The sequence below is a fragment of the Scleropages formosus genome, chromosome 15, assembly GCF_900964775.1.
Source record: "Scleropages formosus chromosome 15, fSclFor1.1, whole genome shotgun sequence".
Classification (NCBI taxonomy): Eukaryota; Metazoa; Chordata; class Actinopteri; order Osteoglossiformes; family Osteoglossidae; genus Scleropages; species Scleropages formosus.
In genome coordinates, this window is record NC_041820.1 from 13,250,844 (window position 1) to 13,272,282 (window position 21,439).

General features: G+C 42.3%; 2 protein-coding genes across 4 annotated transcripts in view; both read left to right on the forward strand.

Annotated features, from left to right (window-relative positions):
- Positions 1 to 14,292, forward strand: part of stard9 (StAR-related lipid transfer (START) domain containing 9) — a 36,572-nt gene extending 22,280 nt beyond the window's left edge. For both annotated transcript variants that reach the window (XM_029258771.1, XM_029258772.1), the window contains exons 22-32: positions 196 to 9,177; positions 9,591 to 9,791; positions 10,232 to 10,415; positions 10,523 to 10,669; positions 10,854 to 10,953; positions 11,240 to 11,406; positions 11,639 to 11,703; positions 11,819 to 12,021; positions 12,123 to 12,202; positions 12,318 to 12,476; positions 12,892 to 14,292. In XM_029258771.1, coding sequence (XP_029114604.1) covers positions 196 to 9,177; positions 9,591 to 9,791; positions 10,232 to 10,415; positions 10,523 to 10,669; positions 10,854 to 10,953; positions 11,240 to 11,406; positions 11,639 to 11,703; positions 11,819 to 12,021; positions 12,123 to 12,202; positions 12,318 to 12,476; positions 12,892 to 12,993 — 10,390 coding nt within the window. In that variant the 3' untranslated portion in view covers positions 12,994 to 14,292. The remainder of the gene's footprint in view (positions 1 to 195; positions 9,178 to 9,590; positions 9,792 to 10,231; positions 10,416 to 10,522; positions 10,670 to 10,853; positions 10,954 to 11,239; positions 11,407 to 11,638; positions 11,704 to 11,818; positions 12,022 to 12,122; positions 12,203 to 12,317; positions 12,477 to 12,891) is intronic.
- Positions 14,293 to 16,922: 2,630 nt separating this feature from the next.
- Positions 16,923 to 21,439, forward strand: part of sptb (spectrin, beta, erythrocytic) — a 33,379-nt gene continuing 28,862 nt past the window's right edge. For both annotated transcript variants that reach the window (XM_018727747.2, XM_018727748.2), the window contains exon 1: positions 16,923 to 17,122. The gene's annotated coding sequence lies outside the window, so the exon portion shown is untranslated. The remainder of the gene's footprint in view (positions 17,123 to 21,439) is intronic.

Consider the following 21,439-nt stretch of genomic DNA (forward strand, 5'->3'; position numbering starts at 1 on the left):
AATACCTTGTGTTTCAGACTGCACACCATTGACTGACGTTATTTGATTTGAACTGCAGTACATACTAAAGAAACTATAGAATTTTGGGGAAAGTGCCAAAAACATATACTATGCAAAATTTCTGTGTTTTGCAATCCATGCCATTGAACTAGTTAAGTTTTATTGTAACGTATCATACGGACTTTTTTCCTCCAGTCATTTTCTGAGAAGAAACAAGTCTCTGGAGCTTTCCTCCTCCCTTTGGAGAGGTGTAGGATCTCAAAAATGGGTTTCTGATGAATTCCTCCCATCAAGGAAAATGAGAAACCGTGCTAACACCTTGCCCTCAGGCAGTGAGCTGAGGTGTGCAACTAGGACTAACTCTTTGGAAAACCTGAGGGCAGCCATACCACATTCTGCTTCCACAAGCAGTGGAATGAGAGAGAGAACGAAAAGCAGATTAATCGAAAGCAGTCAAGAACAACGACCACAGACAGACTCTTTAGAACCTCCCAGAAATGGACCCAAGAAGACTTTGCTAGCAGTTAGCAAATCCAACACTTCACACTTTCCACCCAAAATATCTAAGTCATTTTCGCAGGGCAGCAAGGGTCTGGAGAGAATACGCAAAGTGTTCGCTCAGTCAGCTGGGCCTGGGATCCGGAATGCACTGTCAAAGCTGTTTCGAAAGCCACCATCAAGATTTGTTGCTGCTAGAGTCACCAAATCCATAAACAACACTGCAGGTCAATTTAGCGGTAATAAAGAATCAGAAAGAAACATCCAGTTGGAAGTAAAGAAGACTGAAAAGTCCAAAGTAAAAGTGGCTTTTTCCTGTGAGAACTTGGAGCAGGTGGCTTTGTCTAAAAGGGTTGGGAAAAGGCGTTGGCATAGTGAAGAGGCTTTGACCAAAGTAGTTTTACAGACAAAGGGGCAGCCATCTTTCCCTGGATGGTTGGAAAAGACAAAGTTGGAGGATAAAGAGGGTTCCTCTGACTGTGACAGCTCATATTCTTTGGATTCCCTCTCCTCTGCTTATGCTACTGCTTTGACAGAGCAACTGAGGCAGGCAGACTTTGAACAGAGTGGAGATGAGAGCAAGAGTGAGCCAGAGAGTGTGGACAGCCAAATATCCAAAGATTCTCTGGTGATTGAGGGAAGCAGTAAAATTACAGTAAAGCCCAAAAAGTTCAAGCAGACATTATCTAGTCTGTCCTATACTCATGTCAAGACAGACAGTGGCTCAACTGTGGAGAAGAAGAGTGTAAACCTTTCTTCCACTGGGTCATCCGCATCTGATGAAATGCCAGCAGAAGCATACTGGAGACTCCATAGCAGTCCCAAGCCCAAACATGGAGGTAAAGCAGAATCAAGAACAGAAGTAGTGAACCAACAAGTAATGGGCTCTGAACACAGAGGTCCAGAGTCAAAAACATCTGAAGAATTAGCAGATGGCTGGTCTGTGGCTGGTTGTGATCCTCATCTGTTTACCTGTGCTAAAGAACCAGAAAGTTTACATGTGCTCACACATCCCTGGTCCTCTACTAATAACACAAACAATCCAAGGGTCTGTGAAGACCCAATGGCTGCTATACAGCAGATAAAATCCAGACCAAAGTACAATGGCAATAATCTTCAATGCAGAGTGGACCTATCTGATAGGCTGAACAGTGATGGGAACAAACCCATTTGTGTCAGTGACTGTATGGATGGTGAAAATATTACAGTAATGCAAGAACTCTGCAATTCTGACAACTCTGATCATTTGCTGGTTGGAATGTTGGGAGATGAGAAGATTTCTACATTAAGAAATACAGCAATTCAACAAGATTCTGTGAGTTCTGAAATCAGCAACTTTCAGGGAAGCTCAAATATTGAATCCTCTGTCATGATAGCAGTAGAAGAAACTTTGGAAAAAAAGGCATGCTCCATAAGAAAACAAGGCAGTGAACCTATAAGTTCCTCCTGTGGTACTAATCTGTATAAGCATGCAGATTCTCCTTCCTTAATATGCAAACACCACAACTTCCCACTAGACTGTTCACCTGTGCCTTTACAAAACTCTGAGACACTGCAGGTTGCTCACTCATCAGAGCGCTGGAATGTAGATGTTGATAACGTAGGCTTAAGTAGCACAAATGTCCATTCCAGTTATGAAGTCATGACTCTGCAGATGGAAAGCACTGCAAAAAAAGAAAAAGGCAATTCCCTATCAACGGAGCCATCTACTGTTTTTCCGGAGCCAGTAACCATGGTAAAATATGATGTAAATACTGTGGATGACAGTGATGAAAAAGGCACAGCTGATTCTATGGCATCTGAACAATCTTTATTCAGAGAAGGAAAGTATTCACTTATGATCACAGATGCCTGGTCTTCCACTGAAACTTCAGACAGTCCAAGGACCCATGAGGGAGAAGTGGGACAATCCAGTCCATTGTGTGGTATCAGTTGTCAAAGCAGCCTGGACTTCTCAAGAAGCTTTTTCAGATCGGACAGCCAACCCTTTTCTACCAGTGACTGCACAGACAAAGAAAACGCAACAGTAATGCAGCAGGAATCCTTGGATTCTGAGAAGAGTGCAGATAATTCTCAGATATCTGGAATGTTTGAAGATTCATACATTCAAAAGATTCAGAATATTCATCCATCAGCTAATGTAATGATTAAGCAAGAGTCTGTGAATTACAACAACGATTTTGAGGGATGCTTAGATCCTGAAATAGTAGCCATAAAAGTAGAAGATACTGTGATTTTGGAAACATGTGAAAAACAAAGACAAACAGAAGGTAATAAAATGGAAAATTCATCCTCTGATACTTACCAACAAAAATTTAAAGATGTCACTTTCCTTAACAAAACCAACAATTTTGGACCAGACTCTGTGTTACTCCAAATCCCTGACACACTGCGGTTCAGTCCTTCAGTTCTTGAATGTGTTGATCATACCATTTTAAGTAGGAACAGTACTTCAGACTCTCTTTGCAAAGACGTGTACCCTAGCGCTGAAGCAAAACCTATAAAATGTGGAAGTAATGCAGAAGCAAGCAAGTCACACGAAGGCAGTCAGATTGGTGGTGGTAATATGGTTGGATTTCAGCCGCTAGCAGTGTCCATTTGTGATAGGAAGACCTTGGATACTGATGCTGAAAAAAGTGATGCTGTTACTATACTTTCATTTTCTTCTAAACAGTGTGATAAAGACCTTCTACCAAAACTTAACACTTTGAATGGACTGGACTGCTGTGAAGAGAACTTAACAGAAAGATCAGAAATTGTAGTCTTGAATCAGTGCAACTACACGAATAATAACACCACTTCTGAAAATTCAAAGGAGGATAAGATCCTGCATGTTTGTTCCCAAAAAGGTGAAAAATCTCAGGGTGAAAGATGGAGAACAATTCAGACAATACATAGTATCCAAAATGCAAATGAATGTCAGAGGCTGGATGGTTTGATTGAGACCAAAGTTCAGAATGTCAATGTATTTTGTGTTCCAGTGAATCAGGAAAAAGATCTGAATGATAATCAAGATATTGATAATGTTGTAAAAAATACTGTGGACAAGGACCCACACAAACCTGAACATGATTTACATGCAGATAAGGAAGATGCAAGGGTGAAAATAGATCTAGAACAGACATATAGGCCTGAAGTAGAGGTTCAGTCCTCTGAACAAGATATTAATCAAAGTGCCCCTTCATGTGTTCCCAATCCTAGTCTACCCTACAGTGTCTACAGTTTCAAAGATACAAGGAAATGCAACCTAGATGCTTTCAACACCACTAAAGAAAATGCATTTTTCTCAGCAACACTACTGAGTGATCTAGAAAATGAGGTGAAAAACTGTAGCTCTGAATTAAGACCTGTTGCTTGGAATGAGTGTAAAGATACACCCACTCATAATTCCAGTGAAAATTTAGAACAGCATATCTTCATGCAAACACTTCCAAGAAGAAATGTTTCAGTCTCTGAATTCAGAAAGGTTAACAAATGTCAACAAAGTCATGAAGACTTTCCAGACTTTAAGCAAGCTACTAAAAATCCATCGGTTGTGAAAAATTACTTCAAAAGTTGCAACTCATGCATACCTATGGAGAGTGTAGATATCTCACTGAGCAATTACGATGGAACTCATTCTATCAACATAGATCAAGTGGCTTTACATCCAGCATCGGTTATGCAAAGGGGAAAGAGTAGGTTCTTTGGATACTGTGGAAAAGACAACTCAGGAGACACTACCCTTAGTTCAGTTGATCAGAAGATTTCTGAGGTAGTTCAAGAACACTTAAGTGTGAACTTGAATGAGTTTGTGGAAACCAGAAATAATGATAAACGAGAAGCAAAGACTTGTGACTTGAACTTGCACAAGAATAAAACCATGTCAAAGGAAAAGGAACCAATCAGCCTTTGTGGTGTGGAAAAACATTTCTTTGCTAGAAACCAAGCAACAGCCCCTTTAATCGTAAGGAATTCTTTTCAAACCCAAGATGTAAACAATGTCTATGGACATTTAAACATGCCTTCAGTTACTCCTACAGAGTTGACTGACTGTCCAGTTTCTCCAGTACATTCACACTTGTCGGAAGTCTTTGAAGGGGATTTTCCCAGAGGTGATGCAGCAAGTGTTGAGAAACGAGATCTCCTTATGAGGTCATTACCATCCCAGTTTCAGGACCAAAGAGATCTGAAAACTGTAGTATCACATATCCCAAAGAAGAATGCTGCTTCAGGCAATGCTGACCACAGCAGTCAAGAGAAAGATTTAGACGTGCTGTCTAACGAAAAAATCAACTATGTGCACATTGGGAACATATTTAAAGAGAAAGGTATTAATTCGTCTATAACAAAAACAGAAGAACCTCAATCCAATGAGGTGGTTGTCACAAATAAACTACAGTCAGAATTAGAGTCAAATCAAAGCAACACTGCGAAAAATGAGGAACCTGCAACAAACTTCTGGCAGAATCAAAAGGAGAGCAGTGATCTTATAGCAGACCACCAAACTGGAACAGAATTGTTGACAGAAAGAGTATTTAACTATGAGGCCATCTCCATGGCAATGTGTATGAATGATGTACGTAGTGCGCACTCCTCACAAAGTCATTTTGAAGGTTGCCAGTGTTGTAATTTGGCAAGGAAAGGACTCCTCAACAAGCCTGAAATGCAAACAGAAGCAAATTGTCAGAGAAGTGTTTTCACCTCCGATGAAGCATGTCCAATTCCTGAAACAAAGGAAGTTGAAAGAAATAGTCTTCCTGATGCTGAAGACAGTAGTGCAGTGTTGACACAACTCCTGTACAAAATAAGCCCCAGTTTTTCAGATGGTGCTGGTACTGATGATTACCTTGATGTCTGCATGCCTAGCTGGGCTGGGCTGTATAAAAAGGTTTTGGAGCCAAATACAGAAAGGCCACCTCAGATAAAGACTTTGTCTGAATTAGTTGAAATAGCTGAACCAGCGGTGAGTTCTGCAAACACCGGTCAGGATTTCTCAACCAACAGAGAGTCAGAAGACACAAACAGAGAAAACAACACAGTGTGCAGATTGGATTCTCAGCATGCAAAGTTGCCGTGTGAAGATTCTTTAAAAAATATGTCTGTAGAATATTTAAGCTCACCTGACGCCTGGCCTCTTGATAGTGATGTGCTTAATTTTCATTACAGAGACAAAACAGAAATCATTCCTTGCAAGGAACTCTTGGATAAAACAGAATTTGTGACACAAAGTTTAGCCATCAGTAGTGAAATTATGAAATCATGTTCTCAATGCAGTAGTATGGATGGAGTTAATGAAAAGTACCTTGAAGAAGAAGGGTACAACAAAAATAGTAATTCCTTAACTCTCAACAAAGACACCCATAGCTATGTAATGGAGCAAACAGAAAATGAATTTTTTGAGACTAACTGCACAAAAACTAAAAGCACAGTAGAAACATTTCAAGAAAGGGCTGTAAATAAGCAGGCAAGCAATTCTGAAGTAATCTCAGAAAAATTTTTAGATGTGGTGAAGGCCAATGCTGTTTCATCATTTTCATATAGTCATGATTCATTGGTTGAATCCACAGGTTGTAGTTTGGGAGACAAAGAGTCCTTAAAATCTGATTACATCAGGCACCAGTATACCGACAATGCACACGCAAATTTTCAAAAGGAAAAGGCAAAGAGATTAAAAAGAATAAATGCAAAAGTAACACTTAATTCATCCACTGAGTCTTCTGTTTACTCATCCCCAGAAGAAAAAGGCATGTGTAAGGTGCATCCAAACAGGTCCTTATTAACACAATGCAAGTCTGTACCTCAAAAGCAAAGCAGACACAATAAAGCAGTTAGAAGTAAGAAAGCCCCAGATTCAATCTGTTCACCATTTCACAGACCATTACTGAAAGATGATAAATCCTTAAAACATTGCAGAGAAACTGGAACGCAAATGGCTGTCAATTTATACACTCTGAAAAAAGGTAATTGTGTTAATGCAAGAGATGCAGAAAACCAGTTGCAGAGGGATTATAGCAAATTTTTCACTCCAACAACAACCAATTTGGAAAAAAGGACAATCATGGCCAAAAGTGATAATGCACCACAGAACCTCAAAAAAGCTTCAAAACTTCCAAAAAAAGGACTCTTGAAGAAAGAGATCCAGACTTATAAAAAGGATACAGCAATACATTTTGCCTCTAGTGATATTAATCCTTTTGCTCTCCCTTGGCAAGAGATTCAAAAGCCAAACCAAGGAAAGAATAAGCACCAAGTTTTTGGAAGTGCCACTGACATCTCTTCAAAAAATCCTGCAGTGGATGTTAGTATGAATCGAGTAATCAGGTGCTGTAGTGTGGATAATGGCCTAAGTATAGAGAATTCACTCTTTCATTCCCATCTCAGTACTTTTGCTAACAACAAAAGACTTTCCAACACTTTAAGCAGTGTTGAAGGTTACAAGGAGCAGGGCTCATCAGAGGCTGAATGCCCCACCTCTTCTGATAATCAAATCAGACTGGGGAGATGTAATTCTTACTGCAGTGACACCTATGGAGATGGGGACAATGACTCATCTCAGATGTCAGATGATGAGGTAATGGTGGTTTGCTCTTCTGAACAGGAGTCTTTAGACACTGGATATCGAGACCACTCTAATTTGACTTGTAATCAGTCCACCCAGACTACCACATTGGAGGGCATGCAGAAAATGAGAAGACGCCGCAAGAGGAGCAGTACTCGGATACAAAAGACTTGTGTAGGTCCTGAGAGCAGCAGAGTGCCTTCTACATGGGCAAGCCTTCACAATATGTCTCTTCATCTCTCCCAATTAATCCATAATACATCTGATCTTCTGGGGAACATACAGTATATGGGAGCCAAAGATACAGATCATTCTGCAGAAGATAAAGTGATGCAAATGCCTTCTGGTCGATACAGCAACAGAGACTCATCAACTCAAACAGCAGTGGATGTTGCAATTCAAACAGATGTGAATTCAATTTCAGTAAATGGAGAGGATGATAACAAAGCACCATTGATGGAAGGAAAATCAAGACATCATGAAGTTAATGTGATTGTCAGAGTTATTGGCTCAGATGTGCTTGGTGTTTCTCAAGAAAAGGAAAGCATTACCTTGAACAAAAAAGCATCTGAGAAGATACAGAGTATGCCCGATCTACATATAGGGAGCAGTGTTGATAAATCTTACTTGATCGCAGAGGCTGTATCTTCCAAATTTCGGACCTCATCTCCATCATTAGATATGATTTCTCAGAATCAAACCCATTTAAACACCGATGTAAGCTCTGTTTTCCCAGCTGACTACACACCTGAGCAGGTCTCATCAAGCCTTGGTACAGCTAGCATCAATAGCAGACCGAAAAGTCAGACCTCCAAGAAACATAATAATTTAAACTGTTCTTCAAAAGAAGTTTGTTTTACTGACCGTGCATCATCGCCCATTCTAACTGTAGAAGCTGGGCTTGGTGCTCAGATAGTCAAGAGTAAGTCTACTCAGTGTCTTGTGAATTACCCAAAAACTGAATTTCAAGAACCTGTGGAGGAACTAAGGAAGAGTCTTTCTCCTGGAGCTCTGAGATTAGTAGAACAAGAACAACCAAAATTCCCATCTGTGAAAACAAAGAGGTCACAAAAAAGATCTGAGTGCACAGGACAGTCTGGAAAGCCTTGTGATTTAACAAGCTTTATATCCGTTAGTAGTATTTCCCTTGAAAATGTCAGTGATTTTAGTAATCTGCATAGTTTTGGTAATCCTTTTTCAAAAGAGTCAAAGGAATACAGTGAGAACAATGTGCCTTGTAGGGATAATGATTTGCGAAATTATCAAAAGTCTTATTCGTGTCCCAGAGAAAGAATCACTGTTCAGTCCTGCACATCTATATCCAGTTACCCAAATGAGAGTCTGCTTTTTGACTGTACATCGGAAGAGTCTACTATCAGAAAATTACAACGAAATTACATCCGAACTAATGCTCCAACTCAAAGTTCTTCGTTGATATCTTGGCACCCAAATGAGAGTCAACTTTTTTATTGCAGACAGGAAGAGTCTGTCACAAGAAACTCACAAGAAATGTACAAACCTAACAGCCATAATCTGGGAAATTACCACAGAGAGTCAAATGATGGAGAAGAGTGCTGGAATGGTTCTGAATCTTTTGATATTAGTGAGGGCACTATTCAGCTTCATGAAGATGATGCCATGTCAGTGGCACCCAGTGAATGTAATACAGACATCCTCATCAACATTAATCCCTTTGTAGATAGCATCCAAAAGGAACATTGCAAAGTTCCTGAAGATCTACCGATGCACAACAAATTCACTAACTGGTCAGGTGTCAGCTGCCAATCCCAATCAAGTGAAAGCAGGAGTCTGGAACAGTTCCAGTCAGCAATGAGAGTCCCTGCCAAGCAGAAAACAAAGAAAAGCCACACAGGTGCTGCCATCTCAGAGAGTTGTAAGGCTGAGTTCAAAGCATTAAGTGATGACCGGTTGAGGGAGATTGAAAGATTACGTCAAGAGCGAGAGAAGGTGATGGCAGCTGTTCGGCTAGACCTGAACCCTCACCAGCTAACTGTGGAACTGGCAGAGGCCAAGCTCCACTATGGTTTGGGGGAAACAGATACACTTTTGAAGCTGCTGAAATCTGACTCCATTGAAGAACCCTTTGTCGTCTCAAAAAAACAGGAGCTCTATGAAAGGTAGGACTTCCTTTTATATACTAGCCACTAAATAAAAAAATGGACAAAATTATTGGTTTATGACCACACTTGAAATACACCTTATGTATAAGACAATTTGTGTGTATTAAACCACGGGTCTTCAATAAGTGGTTGTATATATCCTACCCATGGGGGGGTGCGGTGGGTTGGACTGGGTCCTGCTCTCTGGTGGGTCTGGGGTTCAAGTCCCGCTTGGGGTGCCTTGTGACGGACTGGCGTCCCGTCCCGGGTGTGTCCCCTCCTCCTCCAGCCTTATGCCCTGTGTTGCCGGGTTAGGCTCTGGCTCCCCGTGACCCTGTATGGGATTAGCGGTTCAGACAATGTGTGTGTGTGTGTGTGTGTGTGTGTGTGTGTGTGTGTGTGTGTGTGTGTGTGTGTGTATCCTACCCCAGACACAGGAAGAGCATTGAGGGTTTGCGTCAGAAGAGAGAGGAACGACTTCGAACATGTCGAAGAGCACGGAGCCTCAGCCCCAGCAAGCATTCTGTTTCCACTGGACAGAGCCAAAAGTCCCCTGTAACAGCTACTGAGCTACCCAGCCAACAAAGGGAGTACTTGCAGAAGCTCCCCCAGGCTGTGGTGACCAGCACCAGGTATAACACTTAGATTAGTTGAAGAACTGTATCTGATAAATACTCTAGTAGTGTTTCTAAAATCACATGATCCAGACCCAGAAGCTTGTTTCTGACACTCTATAATATCTTTAGTATGCATCATGCTTATTGCTTGCTTAGCTGTTCTGCACGGTGTCCGTTAATTTGCAGAACTAAGTATGCAGTACAGTCAGTAAGTTCTAAGACTAGCTGCCATGTGAAGCTCCCATGTGCCACATGTGCCAATGGCTTGCTTCCACAGCAGCGCCACATGATGGCCATTCTTGGAATGTATTGATTATACCACGTATACAATGGCCTATAATTTATTCCCTGGAACTGTAGGAAGTTAAAAACATTGGTGTCTCATTAATAACTTAACATTTTAAATATCATCAATATTTACCATTAACTTTATGAAATTACTTGTTGTGCCTTAGCACCACTCCCCCCTCAAAGCAGGAGGGAGCGTGTCCCTCAGAGATCGAGCTCCTGCTGCAGGACTATGGACGCGCTCGCGAGGAGGCCAGGATGGAGATAGCCCGTGCACGTGACAGGCTCCGCGAGAGGGCTGAGCAGGAGAAGAGGCGACTCCAGCAGCAGGCCCTTTCTCAATTCCTCAAGGTCAGTGCAGGGTCACACAGGGGGCCTGTAATTCTTTCCAGCTTCCAGCAGTTGTTTGCATGTTTCTCTTGCTTATTCGCCCCTTGCTCTTATACTTGCTGGGTCAGGATGACTTGCGGTTCCGGACACGTGCTAGCAACAGCACTCTCTGCACTGGGTCAAGCCTCAGCCTGTCTTCTGGACCTACCTCTGGTTACAACAGCAGCAACACTGTCCTTCTGAAGGAAGCCAACAGACTTTCACAGACTCTGCAGGTATGGTCCTTAAAGAACTGGGCTCCACTAGTTCACTCTTCTGTATCAGCTCTGTAAGCAGGTTTCTCCAGGCATTTGCTTTTTGTGAGGCTTCTGAAGGAATTTTTAGCTCTTCTTTTTTAAAAAAGTCCTTCTTTTGAGACTTAACGTATGTTTCACCTTCATCCATCCATTCTGCTGCCAGGTGTCTGATAAGACAAAGGATGCAGTCGTGATCAGCAGTGTCCCTCCGGTACCTGCCTCACAGAATGTGGGGAGCCACCGCCCATGGCTGTCTGCTCAAGGTGACCCATGTTGCAACCATTTTCAAATTTTGTTGTGCTTGTTACTAAGTGCTCTTGAGTTGCCGTTGAGTCTTGGAGATTATTTGTGTAGATTGCCTTCATAATGTTCTGTCCACCACTTGTATCTGTCTCAGGTGTACTTTGTTTAAATAATATGCTAACATGATATGTTAATTGAATTGTTCAGGGGTACAATTGGAAGGCCCATCTTGGGACTCCAGATTCTTAACCACAGTTCAGTATGCTTCCCAGTGCTGTACAAGTACCCATTTTAATTGCATTATAGATGTACGGGTGGAGCATACAGATGTGCGGGTGGAGCTCGACCCCCAGCTGCCCCCTTCATCCAGCCCACCTGGATGGAAACGCACTTTATCTCTCAGCTCAGCACCCTCTGTATCCACATATTTTCAGGATATCGCTGCCAGCGCTGTCTCCTCTGCCATCAGTGAGGTAAATGTCACCATGCTTGGGGAACAAGCCTAGGTGAACCAGTGATTGTTTCTCAGTTAAACAACACATTACTTTTCTTCATGCTTTAAGTAAATTTAAATTTTATTCTTACTTGCTGTGAAAAGATTAGTTAAAATTGTAGCTCATGGCTAAGTTGTCTTTGTCATTGGTGGATATGGTAATAGCTTGTGACTGAGAACAATGCTCTGTGTTCTCTCATACCTGTGTTTAGATACGCTCTGCTGCTGATGGAGATCTGCAGAATTTGCTGGTTGGAAGGTCTTCAGGTGGTTGGAGGTACCATTGTCATTTCTGACCCACAATATCATTGTAAATGTGTCTGAATTATTTAAACATCTTCCCCACTAGGTCCTTCCAGGCTGAGATATGTGATAACTGTTGGTCTTTGCAGACACCAGGGGACAGAGCGAGGAGTGCAGGCCTTCTACAAGTCCTCTTCCAGTCTCGGCAGATACAGCTTCTTGGGGGCTGCAGAGCTGGAAAGACCCTTGCCCAGCCTGTGGTGCATGATTCGAGATCACTCCAAGACCCACCTGTACCACCACTGTGTCCACACCACCTGGACTCGCCCACTGGATAGCAGCACCCAGCTCGGTTAGCTCTAACAAGTAGACATAACTGGACAGGAACCGGATAAAACCACATTTTTCTGACCCTTCCTGTTTGACGTCTCTTTTATTGTGTCCCAACCCCAGTCTACCTTCTAACAGACTGCTCGACCTGCCGTCTAAGTCAGCCGCGCGACTTCTGCTGCATCAGCGCAGAGTCCAAACAGGTTATCTTGGCTCTGTCAGCCCACAACCTTTTCTACTGTAATAGCACTTTGAAGAATGTTGGCATAACAAATGGTGATGTGCGACTCTCAGGCTCCTTCTTCCTCTTTTCTGCAGGAAGGGGAGTGGGTGCTGGCTCTGCGCTCTGTGAATGAGGAGTCCCTCCCACCACCCAATGCGAATGCCGTGCGGGGGGAGCTGCTGCCCAGTGCCTGGCTCCTACAGCCAGGCTACCAAGGGGGCAGAGAGATCATCAGAGTGGTTTACCTGCTACAGGTGAGAGTTGTTGCACTGATTCACCTAGTTTACCTCATTATATATATATTTTAAACTGTCCTTCATCCTTCAAGGTCCATCTGACTCCAGTTTGTTCTGCATCCAAGCAGAGACCATTTTCTGTGCCTGCATTTTTTAGGTTTCTGTGTCCATTTGATCTCCTTGTACATTAACTTTGTGCCTCTAACTTAGAGACCATATATTCCTGTTTCCATCTACATTTTATGTTTTTATACCTCCATTTTTTCTCTAACATGTGATGCTATGCTTTGCTCCTTTACCCTCTTCTGACATTTAAAGGAGCTCACGGATACTCCAGTTGTCCCTCAGACTCACCTTTGGAGATGTGTAAAGTCCAGTTATCAATCTGAGATGCTTACCTTTACACATTTTTACTCCCTTGTTTCCTTTGCAGGTGGACCTCGGGACACCAGCCCTCCCTCAGAGACTCCTAAGCTCCGTTGCGAGGAAGCAGGCGGCAGTCATTGCTGAGCTGGATGCATTCTTCTCTCTCTGACCCAAGGCCAACATCCCACATAAAGCATTTGCACAAAGATTTCTATGAATTTGAATCATTGCTGGTCTTTGCACTTTTTTTTTTTTTTTTTTTTTTATCTTTTTGACTTGATTTTTGATCATTGAGAGCACTGATATTATTTTGATACAATTTGCCATGTAGGTTTTGAAGCTTTTTATCTGAAGAATAATCGCAAAAGTTTGGTGTGCTTGTGTAAGATGGCTAGAGTACTAAACCAGCTAAACCACCTCAAGCCAAAGACTGACAGGTTGGTACTAGAAGAGGACTTTTAGTGTGACTCTTGGACCCAGACTTGCCTTTGTACTGTACTGGAGCCATTGTCCCTCATCAAACCAACTCCATTGGACTTGTAAAACAGATTAATTTTGGATTCGCAGAACTGTATGTATTACTCTCCAGTATTTTTTGTTAAATTAGAATGTTACCTTAATAAACATATGTAATCCAACCGAGCGGCTTAAGATAATAAACTGAATAGAAGTGTCCTCAGGCTTTAAATCATGCTAGATATTTTACTATTATACTAAAACTTGAAGTTGACTCTCACTACACCCAGGCACATATGTTTTTATGTTTTGTGCATGCTCACATGCATTAATTAATATTTGGTATGTATTTTAATTACGTTTGATCTCTGCTTGTCGAGTTGCTGATTAGTCATTAGTTTTGGCAGTTTCCAGTGAATGTTAATTTCTTTTAAAGGTTCTGGTTGAAACAGTGAGAAATAGTAAATTGTTTGTGGAACTCCCTTTTTTAACTGCAAACTTGGTGCTAGATTTTACATTTGTTTCTGATTTAGGAATTAATTACTCCTGTCTTTGTCTATGATGATAAGCTATGTCATAGAGACAGGTATTTCTGTCTTACGGGCTTTCTGTGTACACCTGCTAATTTTTCTGTCTGTGTCCATAGCGCGTGCCTGAACATGTAAAACAAAGTACTACACATACCATATTTAACAATGCATGTGTTGAAGAATAGAAAGTGTTACAGATGCCCTGCTCCTTTTCAGCAACATTTTTTATGGCACTGTTTCAAACTGAATTTGAAAACTGTGGTGATGGTTATGAAATGGACAGAACTCCTTTTCCCCAGAGAGGGAAAGTTAAGGCAGTCACAACGTGAGGAAGTATGTACAGAATTTATTTTATAAAATATTTTTTTAATATATATATTTTATTATTATCACTGTTTGTGAATTAATGTTGATAATATCAAATGCAAATAATTTATCTTATTTATGCTTTATCTTTTTACTACACTATGTTTTGTTTTGACACTGAATACTGTTTTCCAAATGTTTTTAGCTAAATTTTAAATTTTCTAATTTTTTTTACTAAGTGTATTTATGATCATTTATTATTTTCCTAAATACATTTTACATTTATATTGAAGCTGGTCTTTGTGTAATTTCGTACGCTTGCTGCAATTTAAACAAGGGAAAATATAGATGAATACTATAATAATGTACACTAATGGACAAACCTGTTTTTCTTTATTTGTGCAGGCTTTGAAACACTAATGACCTCTCACACACTCACACACAGTCTGAACCACTTGTCCCATATCGGGGAGCTGGAGCCTAACCCAGCAACACAGGGTGTAAGGCTGGATGGGGAGGAGACACACCCAGGACAGGACCATCACAAGACACCCCAAGTGGGACTTGAACCTCAGGCCCACCAGCGAGCAGGACCCGGGCCAACCCACTGCGCCACTGCACTCCCCATTAATGACCTCACATATTAGATTTTTTCCCCGTCTGATATTAGATGAATATTACACTGTTAGTTCAGTGAGACCACTGATAAAGGTTGTTATTACATAACATTTTTTTATATATATAAAATGTTTTTTTTTTTTTATTTTTATATATATATATATGTAAAGGGTGGCGCAGTGGGTTAGACCGGCTCTCTGGTGGGTCTGGGGTTCGAGTCTCGCTTGGGGTGCCCTGCGACGGGCTGGCGTCCTGTCCTGGGTGTGTCCCCTCCCACTCCGGCCTTATGCCCTGTGTTGCCAGGTTAGGCTCCAGCTCCCCGTGACCCTGTATGGGACAAGTGGTTCAGACAGTATGTGTGTGTGTGTGTGTGTGTGTGTGTGTGTGTATATATAATATATAGTAGTAGATGGATTGTAGTTACACCTTGCCATTGCTGGGATAACTAAGTTATCAGTCATGGCTAAATATGAGTTTGTAGAGACAAAATATTTTTTTTTCAGTAGTTTCACATTAATTTTGATATGGTGAAATAAAAAGCCACTGTGCTGTGGGTGACATGGTGGCACAGTGAGTAGTGCTGCTGTCTCACAGCACCTGGGTGGTGTGAACGAATGTGGGTTTGATCCCCGCTCAATCTGTGTGGAGGTTTGTATGTTGTCTGTGTGGGTTTCCTTTGGGTGCTCTGGTTTCCTCCCCCAGTCCAAAGACATGCTGTTCAGGTTCACCCATAGTGTGTGAGTGTCACAGAGAGAGTGTATTTTACTGATGTATGGATGAGCGACCCATTGTAAGTAGTGTATCTAGCAGTGTAAGTCACCTTGGTGAATAAGGTGTGTGGGCTGGTAGAACTACATAGTATCCATTGTAAGTTGCTTTGGAGAAAAGTGTCTGCTAAGTGAATAAATGGGGAAAAAAAAAAAAAAAATCAGAATTATTAGCTATATGCAGGGATTTTTTAGAATCTACCTACTAATGAATCAAGGTACATCGAGAGCTTTTATTTATTGTGACTCAGAGGTGAGACTTAGTGAATTTTATGAGTTGTGTTGTTAGGAGGAAGAGCCTGTGACGTTCGTTCATAATATGAATAAATGACCCTTTTCCGCCCTCTGGAGGTAGCGTCAAGGAATTACAAGTGTGTTTGTAATAAAACCTGAGTTGCCGGGTTAGGCTCCGGTTCCCCGTGACCCCGTATGGGACAAGCGGTTCAGAAAATTGTGTGTGTGTGTGTGTAATAATTATAAACGTCATCATCATCTGTGGAGTTATGTGTTCTCGAGGATCTGTGGCATTTTGCAAGTCCCAAAGGACAGAACAGATATCAGTTCATTGAATTAAATGTAAGGTTTTCCTGCTGTAATGGTACGTTTCTTTTTTACATTATATAATCTGTAATTTATCTGCACTGTTAAACCATATACAATTGTAATAGTACATATAATAATGCAACCCAACTGCTTATTATGAACATAAAATAGTAATAATGTACTGTGATGGGGGGTGCGGTGGCGCAGTGGGTTGGACCGCAGTCCTGCTCTCCGGTGGGTCTGGGGTTCGAGTCCCGCTTGGGGTGCCTTGCGACGGACTGGCGTCCCGTCCTGGGTATGTCTCCTCCCCCTCCGGCCTTACGCCCTGTGTTACCGGGTAGGCTCCGGTTCCCCGTGACCCTGTATGGGACTAGCGGTTCTGAAAATGTGTGTGTGTGTGTACTGTGATACACTTCGGAGAGGCCTGCTGTGCGCCTGCGCCGTGGAAACTTCCTCCAGGGCACAATGATGGGCAGAGTTGAGGGGAAAGGGCAGCAATGCGTCCACGTTTGGGTTTTAGAGAGAGCCCAGCATATATACTTCAACTTGTGTTTTAAAAAGCATAAGATAAAATTAATAATTCCTTCACTTTTTAAGACTCACTATAATCGGACTGACTCCTCTTCTTCCACCCTGATCAGACAGAGTATAAAGAATAAGGAGGTGACTGGGGGTGGGGGCGAGTCACCAAGTGCTCCTGCCATTTAAAGTCACGGCTTCCCGGCAGGAATGCGCGCTACACACCCAGGGCCCCGCCTGGCCCCGCTCTGCCTCTATATACACCGCTTTATTTTTAACGCGCCGGCTGGGTGGAACGAGCCCCCCCCCCCCCCCCCCAGCGCCGTCCCTCTATCTCTCTCTCCCTCCCTCGACGTGCAGACCCACCCCTCCGCGCGCTCACTCCCAGCCCCTGGTGCGCTGACCGTACCAGGACCGCGCGGGTCACCATGGAATTATTATAATAACTGCTCGGTCAGTTTGCTTAAAATTGCTCTAAATCGAGGAGATTAAGCAAAGGGAATTTTGCGAAAGCAGTAGATATTTTAGGACCTTGAAGGAGTCCTATTCCTTAATTCTGGTAAGTTGTAATGTACAAAAAAGTTTTATTAATATATATTGGTACTAGTAGTACTATCTAGTATCTCTTTCGAACCGTTCAGAATCAGATAGCCTACTTTTTAAATATTCGGAAAGATTAGCTGTAATAAAAAAAAGTGAAATAGTTAGAAATGCTTTGTACTTAGTGGTTTTTGTTTCAATTTTTATGTTAAATATGACTTCGTGTTGCTAAGCGTGACAATTTGCGACGCCGGTATGTAATAATGTATTAGAAAACACTTCGCTGTGGTCCTGCACTTCATTCCAAATCGCCTCAACTACCTGTTGATTACACAGCATAATAAGGACAGTAAATTGTGCGAAGGACGTTTAAAGTTTAGCGTAAGAAAACTCATAGTGGCGGTCTTTTTTTTAGTCCATGTACCGTTCAAAGTAACGTTTATGATAAACTTTATCACGTTGTATTCCAGTAACAATATCATGCTCATGTTTAGAAACGACGCGATACGATGATACAGGCTTGATCTGTTTGTGCCATTTATGTGAATTTTTTTTTTTAACCCTAACACGATATTTTAATACGCTCGCGGACCGCGGTGTAGATAATCCCGCCTTTTTTAAATAATAATAGTTCAAATTCTGCAGCGAACTTCAGAGAAGGTGTGGCGCGCGCGCGCGCGCAGCGCCTCACGAGCGGCGCGAGCGTGCGGTTTAGTCTAGAGTCGCGTGGCCTGTAGTGTTGCCTCACCTGAGCTGCAGTTACACACTTTTACATATTTTCCAACGGCACGTGACTTGTGTGTGTGTGTGTGTGTGTGTGTGTGTGTGTGTGTGTAAACACCAAAGTCCAACCGGGGAGTGAACCTGCCTGTTCTCCTGAAAACCGCCACATTTGTGTCCCGAATTATATGTCCCGCGCTTCACGCCACGACGCTTTTAAAAATCACCCTTATAGACAGAAAGTTACGCTGCTAAATTAAAAAAAAAGTCCTTTACCGCATTTATAATTCATATATTTCTTTGCCCCAGTAGAAATGCACTGGTCAACAGATGTTTCCAGAAGTTTTATCAGGTGCACTTTAAGTTAAAGTTTAACGTTACGTGCACATCGTGTAGCTTCTTAGTTAATGATGAAAAAAACTCTTAGAAAACTGTTGTTATTTCTCATAGCTGAATATTTAAATTGGCGTTGTTTTACTAATCATGTTGTAGTCCTGTCCTTAAAGGAAGAAAGCGTGATGTTAACGTGCGTTTGTTTTCCGTCGAAAGTTAGTTCTGCTGCAGGTGCAGGCTGTAAAGATACATACTACTGTATAAGCTGAATGATTGAGCAGCCTTTTAAATGTATTCTCATCATAATTATGATTCTGAAGTAGACCTTTCTATCGGGAATGACCGCTTACGCTGTTGTCCAAAGCGACGTACATCTCGGCGAAAGTACAATTTATGCATTGCATTAAGAGAAGGAGACATAGCTGCAGACGTGAAAGTCTCAAGCAAACCTAGTTTGTTCCATACCGCTCTCTGCACCGAGGCTCATCGTTCGAGTAGGTGATACCTGCGTGCTTGTAGCGTCCTCCGCAGTGACTGGACATCGCTTCCTGTTAGACAGTCATCATCTGTCTACTGTCCAGAAGGACTGTCCCCGGGTGTCTGCAGACAAGCCATCTGTGTCAGTTACAGTAACACACGCTGAGCGCAGGCCGTGGTGCTGGACTGCGCCTGGCTGAAATTTCTCCCTCTCCTTCTGGCGGCAATGTGAAGACTGGACTGTGAGCAGCCAGCTCAGGCAAGAAGTGGTACACACACCCTGGTATGAGAGAAGTGGTACAAACACTCTGGTATGACCTATACCTACATATTCTGAGTACTAACAATAATCCATCCATCTGCTGGCATGATAGTAAAATTGAAACTTTATTGCTGTACCATTAATGCACTCACACACACTTTCTGAACCGCTTGTCCCATACGGGGTCGCGGAGCCTAACCCGGCAACTCAGGGCAGAAGGCTGGAGGGGGAGGGGACACACCCAGGACGGGACGCCAGTCCATTGCAAGGCACCCCAAGCGGGACTCGAACCCCAGACCCACCAGAGAGCAGGACCCGGTCCAACCCACTGCACCACCGCATCCCCCTCTGTGCCATTAATGTTTTTGATGAAATTTTCTCATATGTTTCTGCTGTAGCTTGTCAGCATCAATAACATTTTTATCATTTGTGTAATTACTACATTTTATTATACTCACCTGTTAATGGTTTTAGCAACACAAATGACATGTGATATAAAGGGTCTTTTTTTGCTGGTATTAGAGTTTTCCAACATGTGCAGTACTGTAAACTGAACATTACAGCCAAATTACATTACATTGACTTTACTGTACAGTATATGTATTTAGACCAAAAGTATACCCCACACACACACACACACTTTCAGAACCGCTTGTCCCATACAGGGTCGCGGGGAACCGGAGCCTACCCGGTAACACAGGGCGTAAGGCTGGAGGGGGAGGGGACACACCCAGGGTGGGATGCCAGTCCATCGCAAGGCACCCCAAGCGGGACTCGAACCCCAGACCCACCGGAAAGCAGGACTGTGGTCCAACCCACCGCGCCCCCTGACAAAAGTATACTAATGTTATAAACTAATTAACTATTGAAAACATAATTTTATGGTTTCATTTTAAGTGGAATGCCACATCACACTCAGCAAATGACCTTGTGATTTGCAGACCGCTAGCAAGGTATGTGTGTATATATTAATGTAGGCTATGTGTTAACTTTAGTTAAAATACAGCTTACATCACATTTTCAGCCAGTATCAGGTTTTATGATGGATGGTTAATTGTTCACATAATTAGAAGTATGGTCCCTGGATGGCAAAAAAGTTGAGAAATGTTGCAGAGCCTAAAAGTTATATTGAAGTCCTTGGAATGAGGTGAATAATCAAATATTTCTGTAATAAACACTGTCCTCAGGTTTCCGTGACGCATGATGAGAGCACAGTGGATGATCTTGGCACCGCTTGGTCACAAAAGAACTGGGTGGGAGGGAATCTGGCTGTTGATCTTCAGGTTATTTTAAGTGTCTAATTTATTTCTGCAGCTGTGATACAATCATAGGCTTTCTGAGAGACGTGAACAGCTTGATGTTCAACGTGTTCAGCAGATCTCATCGATGTGCTCCACTTTGAACACTCCAACGCTTCGCATAGTGTAATGTTTGTTGATAGCAAGGTAAAAAACCATCAGTGTTTATTTGCAGCTATTGGCTTTGCACTTGTATTGCAAGAAAGATCTGTACTTATTTTTTGTAGTCCTGAAAAGTCTTTAGTGCACTGCCCGTGTTTCCCTATACAAGATATGTTCCTCGTAGGGTAATGTCATTTTAAGACTTGTATTCTGACTTACTGTGATAAGGGTGGTGCTGCTGCCACACTCTTGTATTGTTATTGCTATGCAGTCGCTATATCATTGCCGCAATGGCCGTGCCAGTCGTTCTGGAAAAATGTGTGAAGGAATAATAAGCTTTGTCCATGGAAGCATGTAAGCACAGCACACTAATTTGTGTCTGGCTTCGTGCAGTTCCAGTATGTGGTGGCATATTAAGACTTTAAGTGCTTATGTGGAGCATAGCAAAAAATGTTTCTCAGGATCTGAAAAATCTCATGTTGAGATGCAAAGACATAGCTTTGGTTGTGTTTTTTAGTAACCATGGTGCAGCCCTTTTGTTTGTTTACCTGCAAATGTACTTCCATTCCTTTTTCACTTTGCACTATTGTTTACACTGAAGAATATTAATGGAGCCAAGACAGCTGACTCAGGGCCAAGGCCTGCTTTGTATTACATCCTCACTTCTACTTATGGTAGTTTGGCTGTGGTAGAATATTTATTTTGACCAAAAATGGAATGGTAAACTATTTCAACTGTGTCCTCACAACCAAATTCAGAGCTGATAGGTTGGTTTTCTATGCATGTGTGAGTGTGTGTTGGGGCAGTGTATGCTCTGTGTGTGGTGTATTAGCTTGTCCTTTTTTGAATGTGTTTGTGTGTGAGAGAGAGAGAGAGAGAGACTGTTATGTGGGTGTCCAGTGTGCATAAGTGTGCTGATAAGGGGATTCCTGATGGCGGGTGGAGCCAGGGAGAGAGGGTCCGTCTCCGATAACACCTCCCCCTGAGCTGGGTAGATACCGAGGGGGAACCAGTGGCGCTTCATGCGGTGTGTGTACCAAGGGCGTCTTCAGCTTAGCACCTTTTTTTTTTCTATCTTCTGTTTCTTCCAACTCCAGATGTCACAAAGGTATAGATAAGAAGCAGAACAGCAGTTGTGTGATGG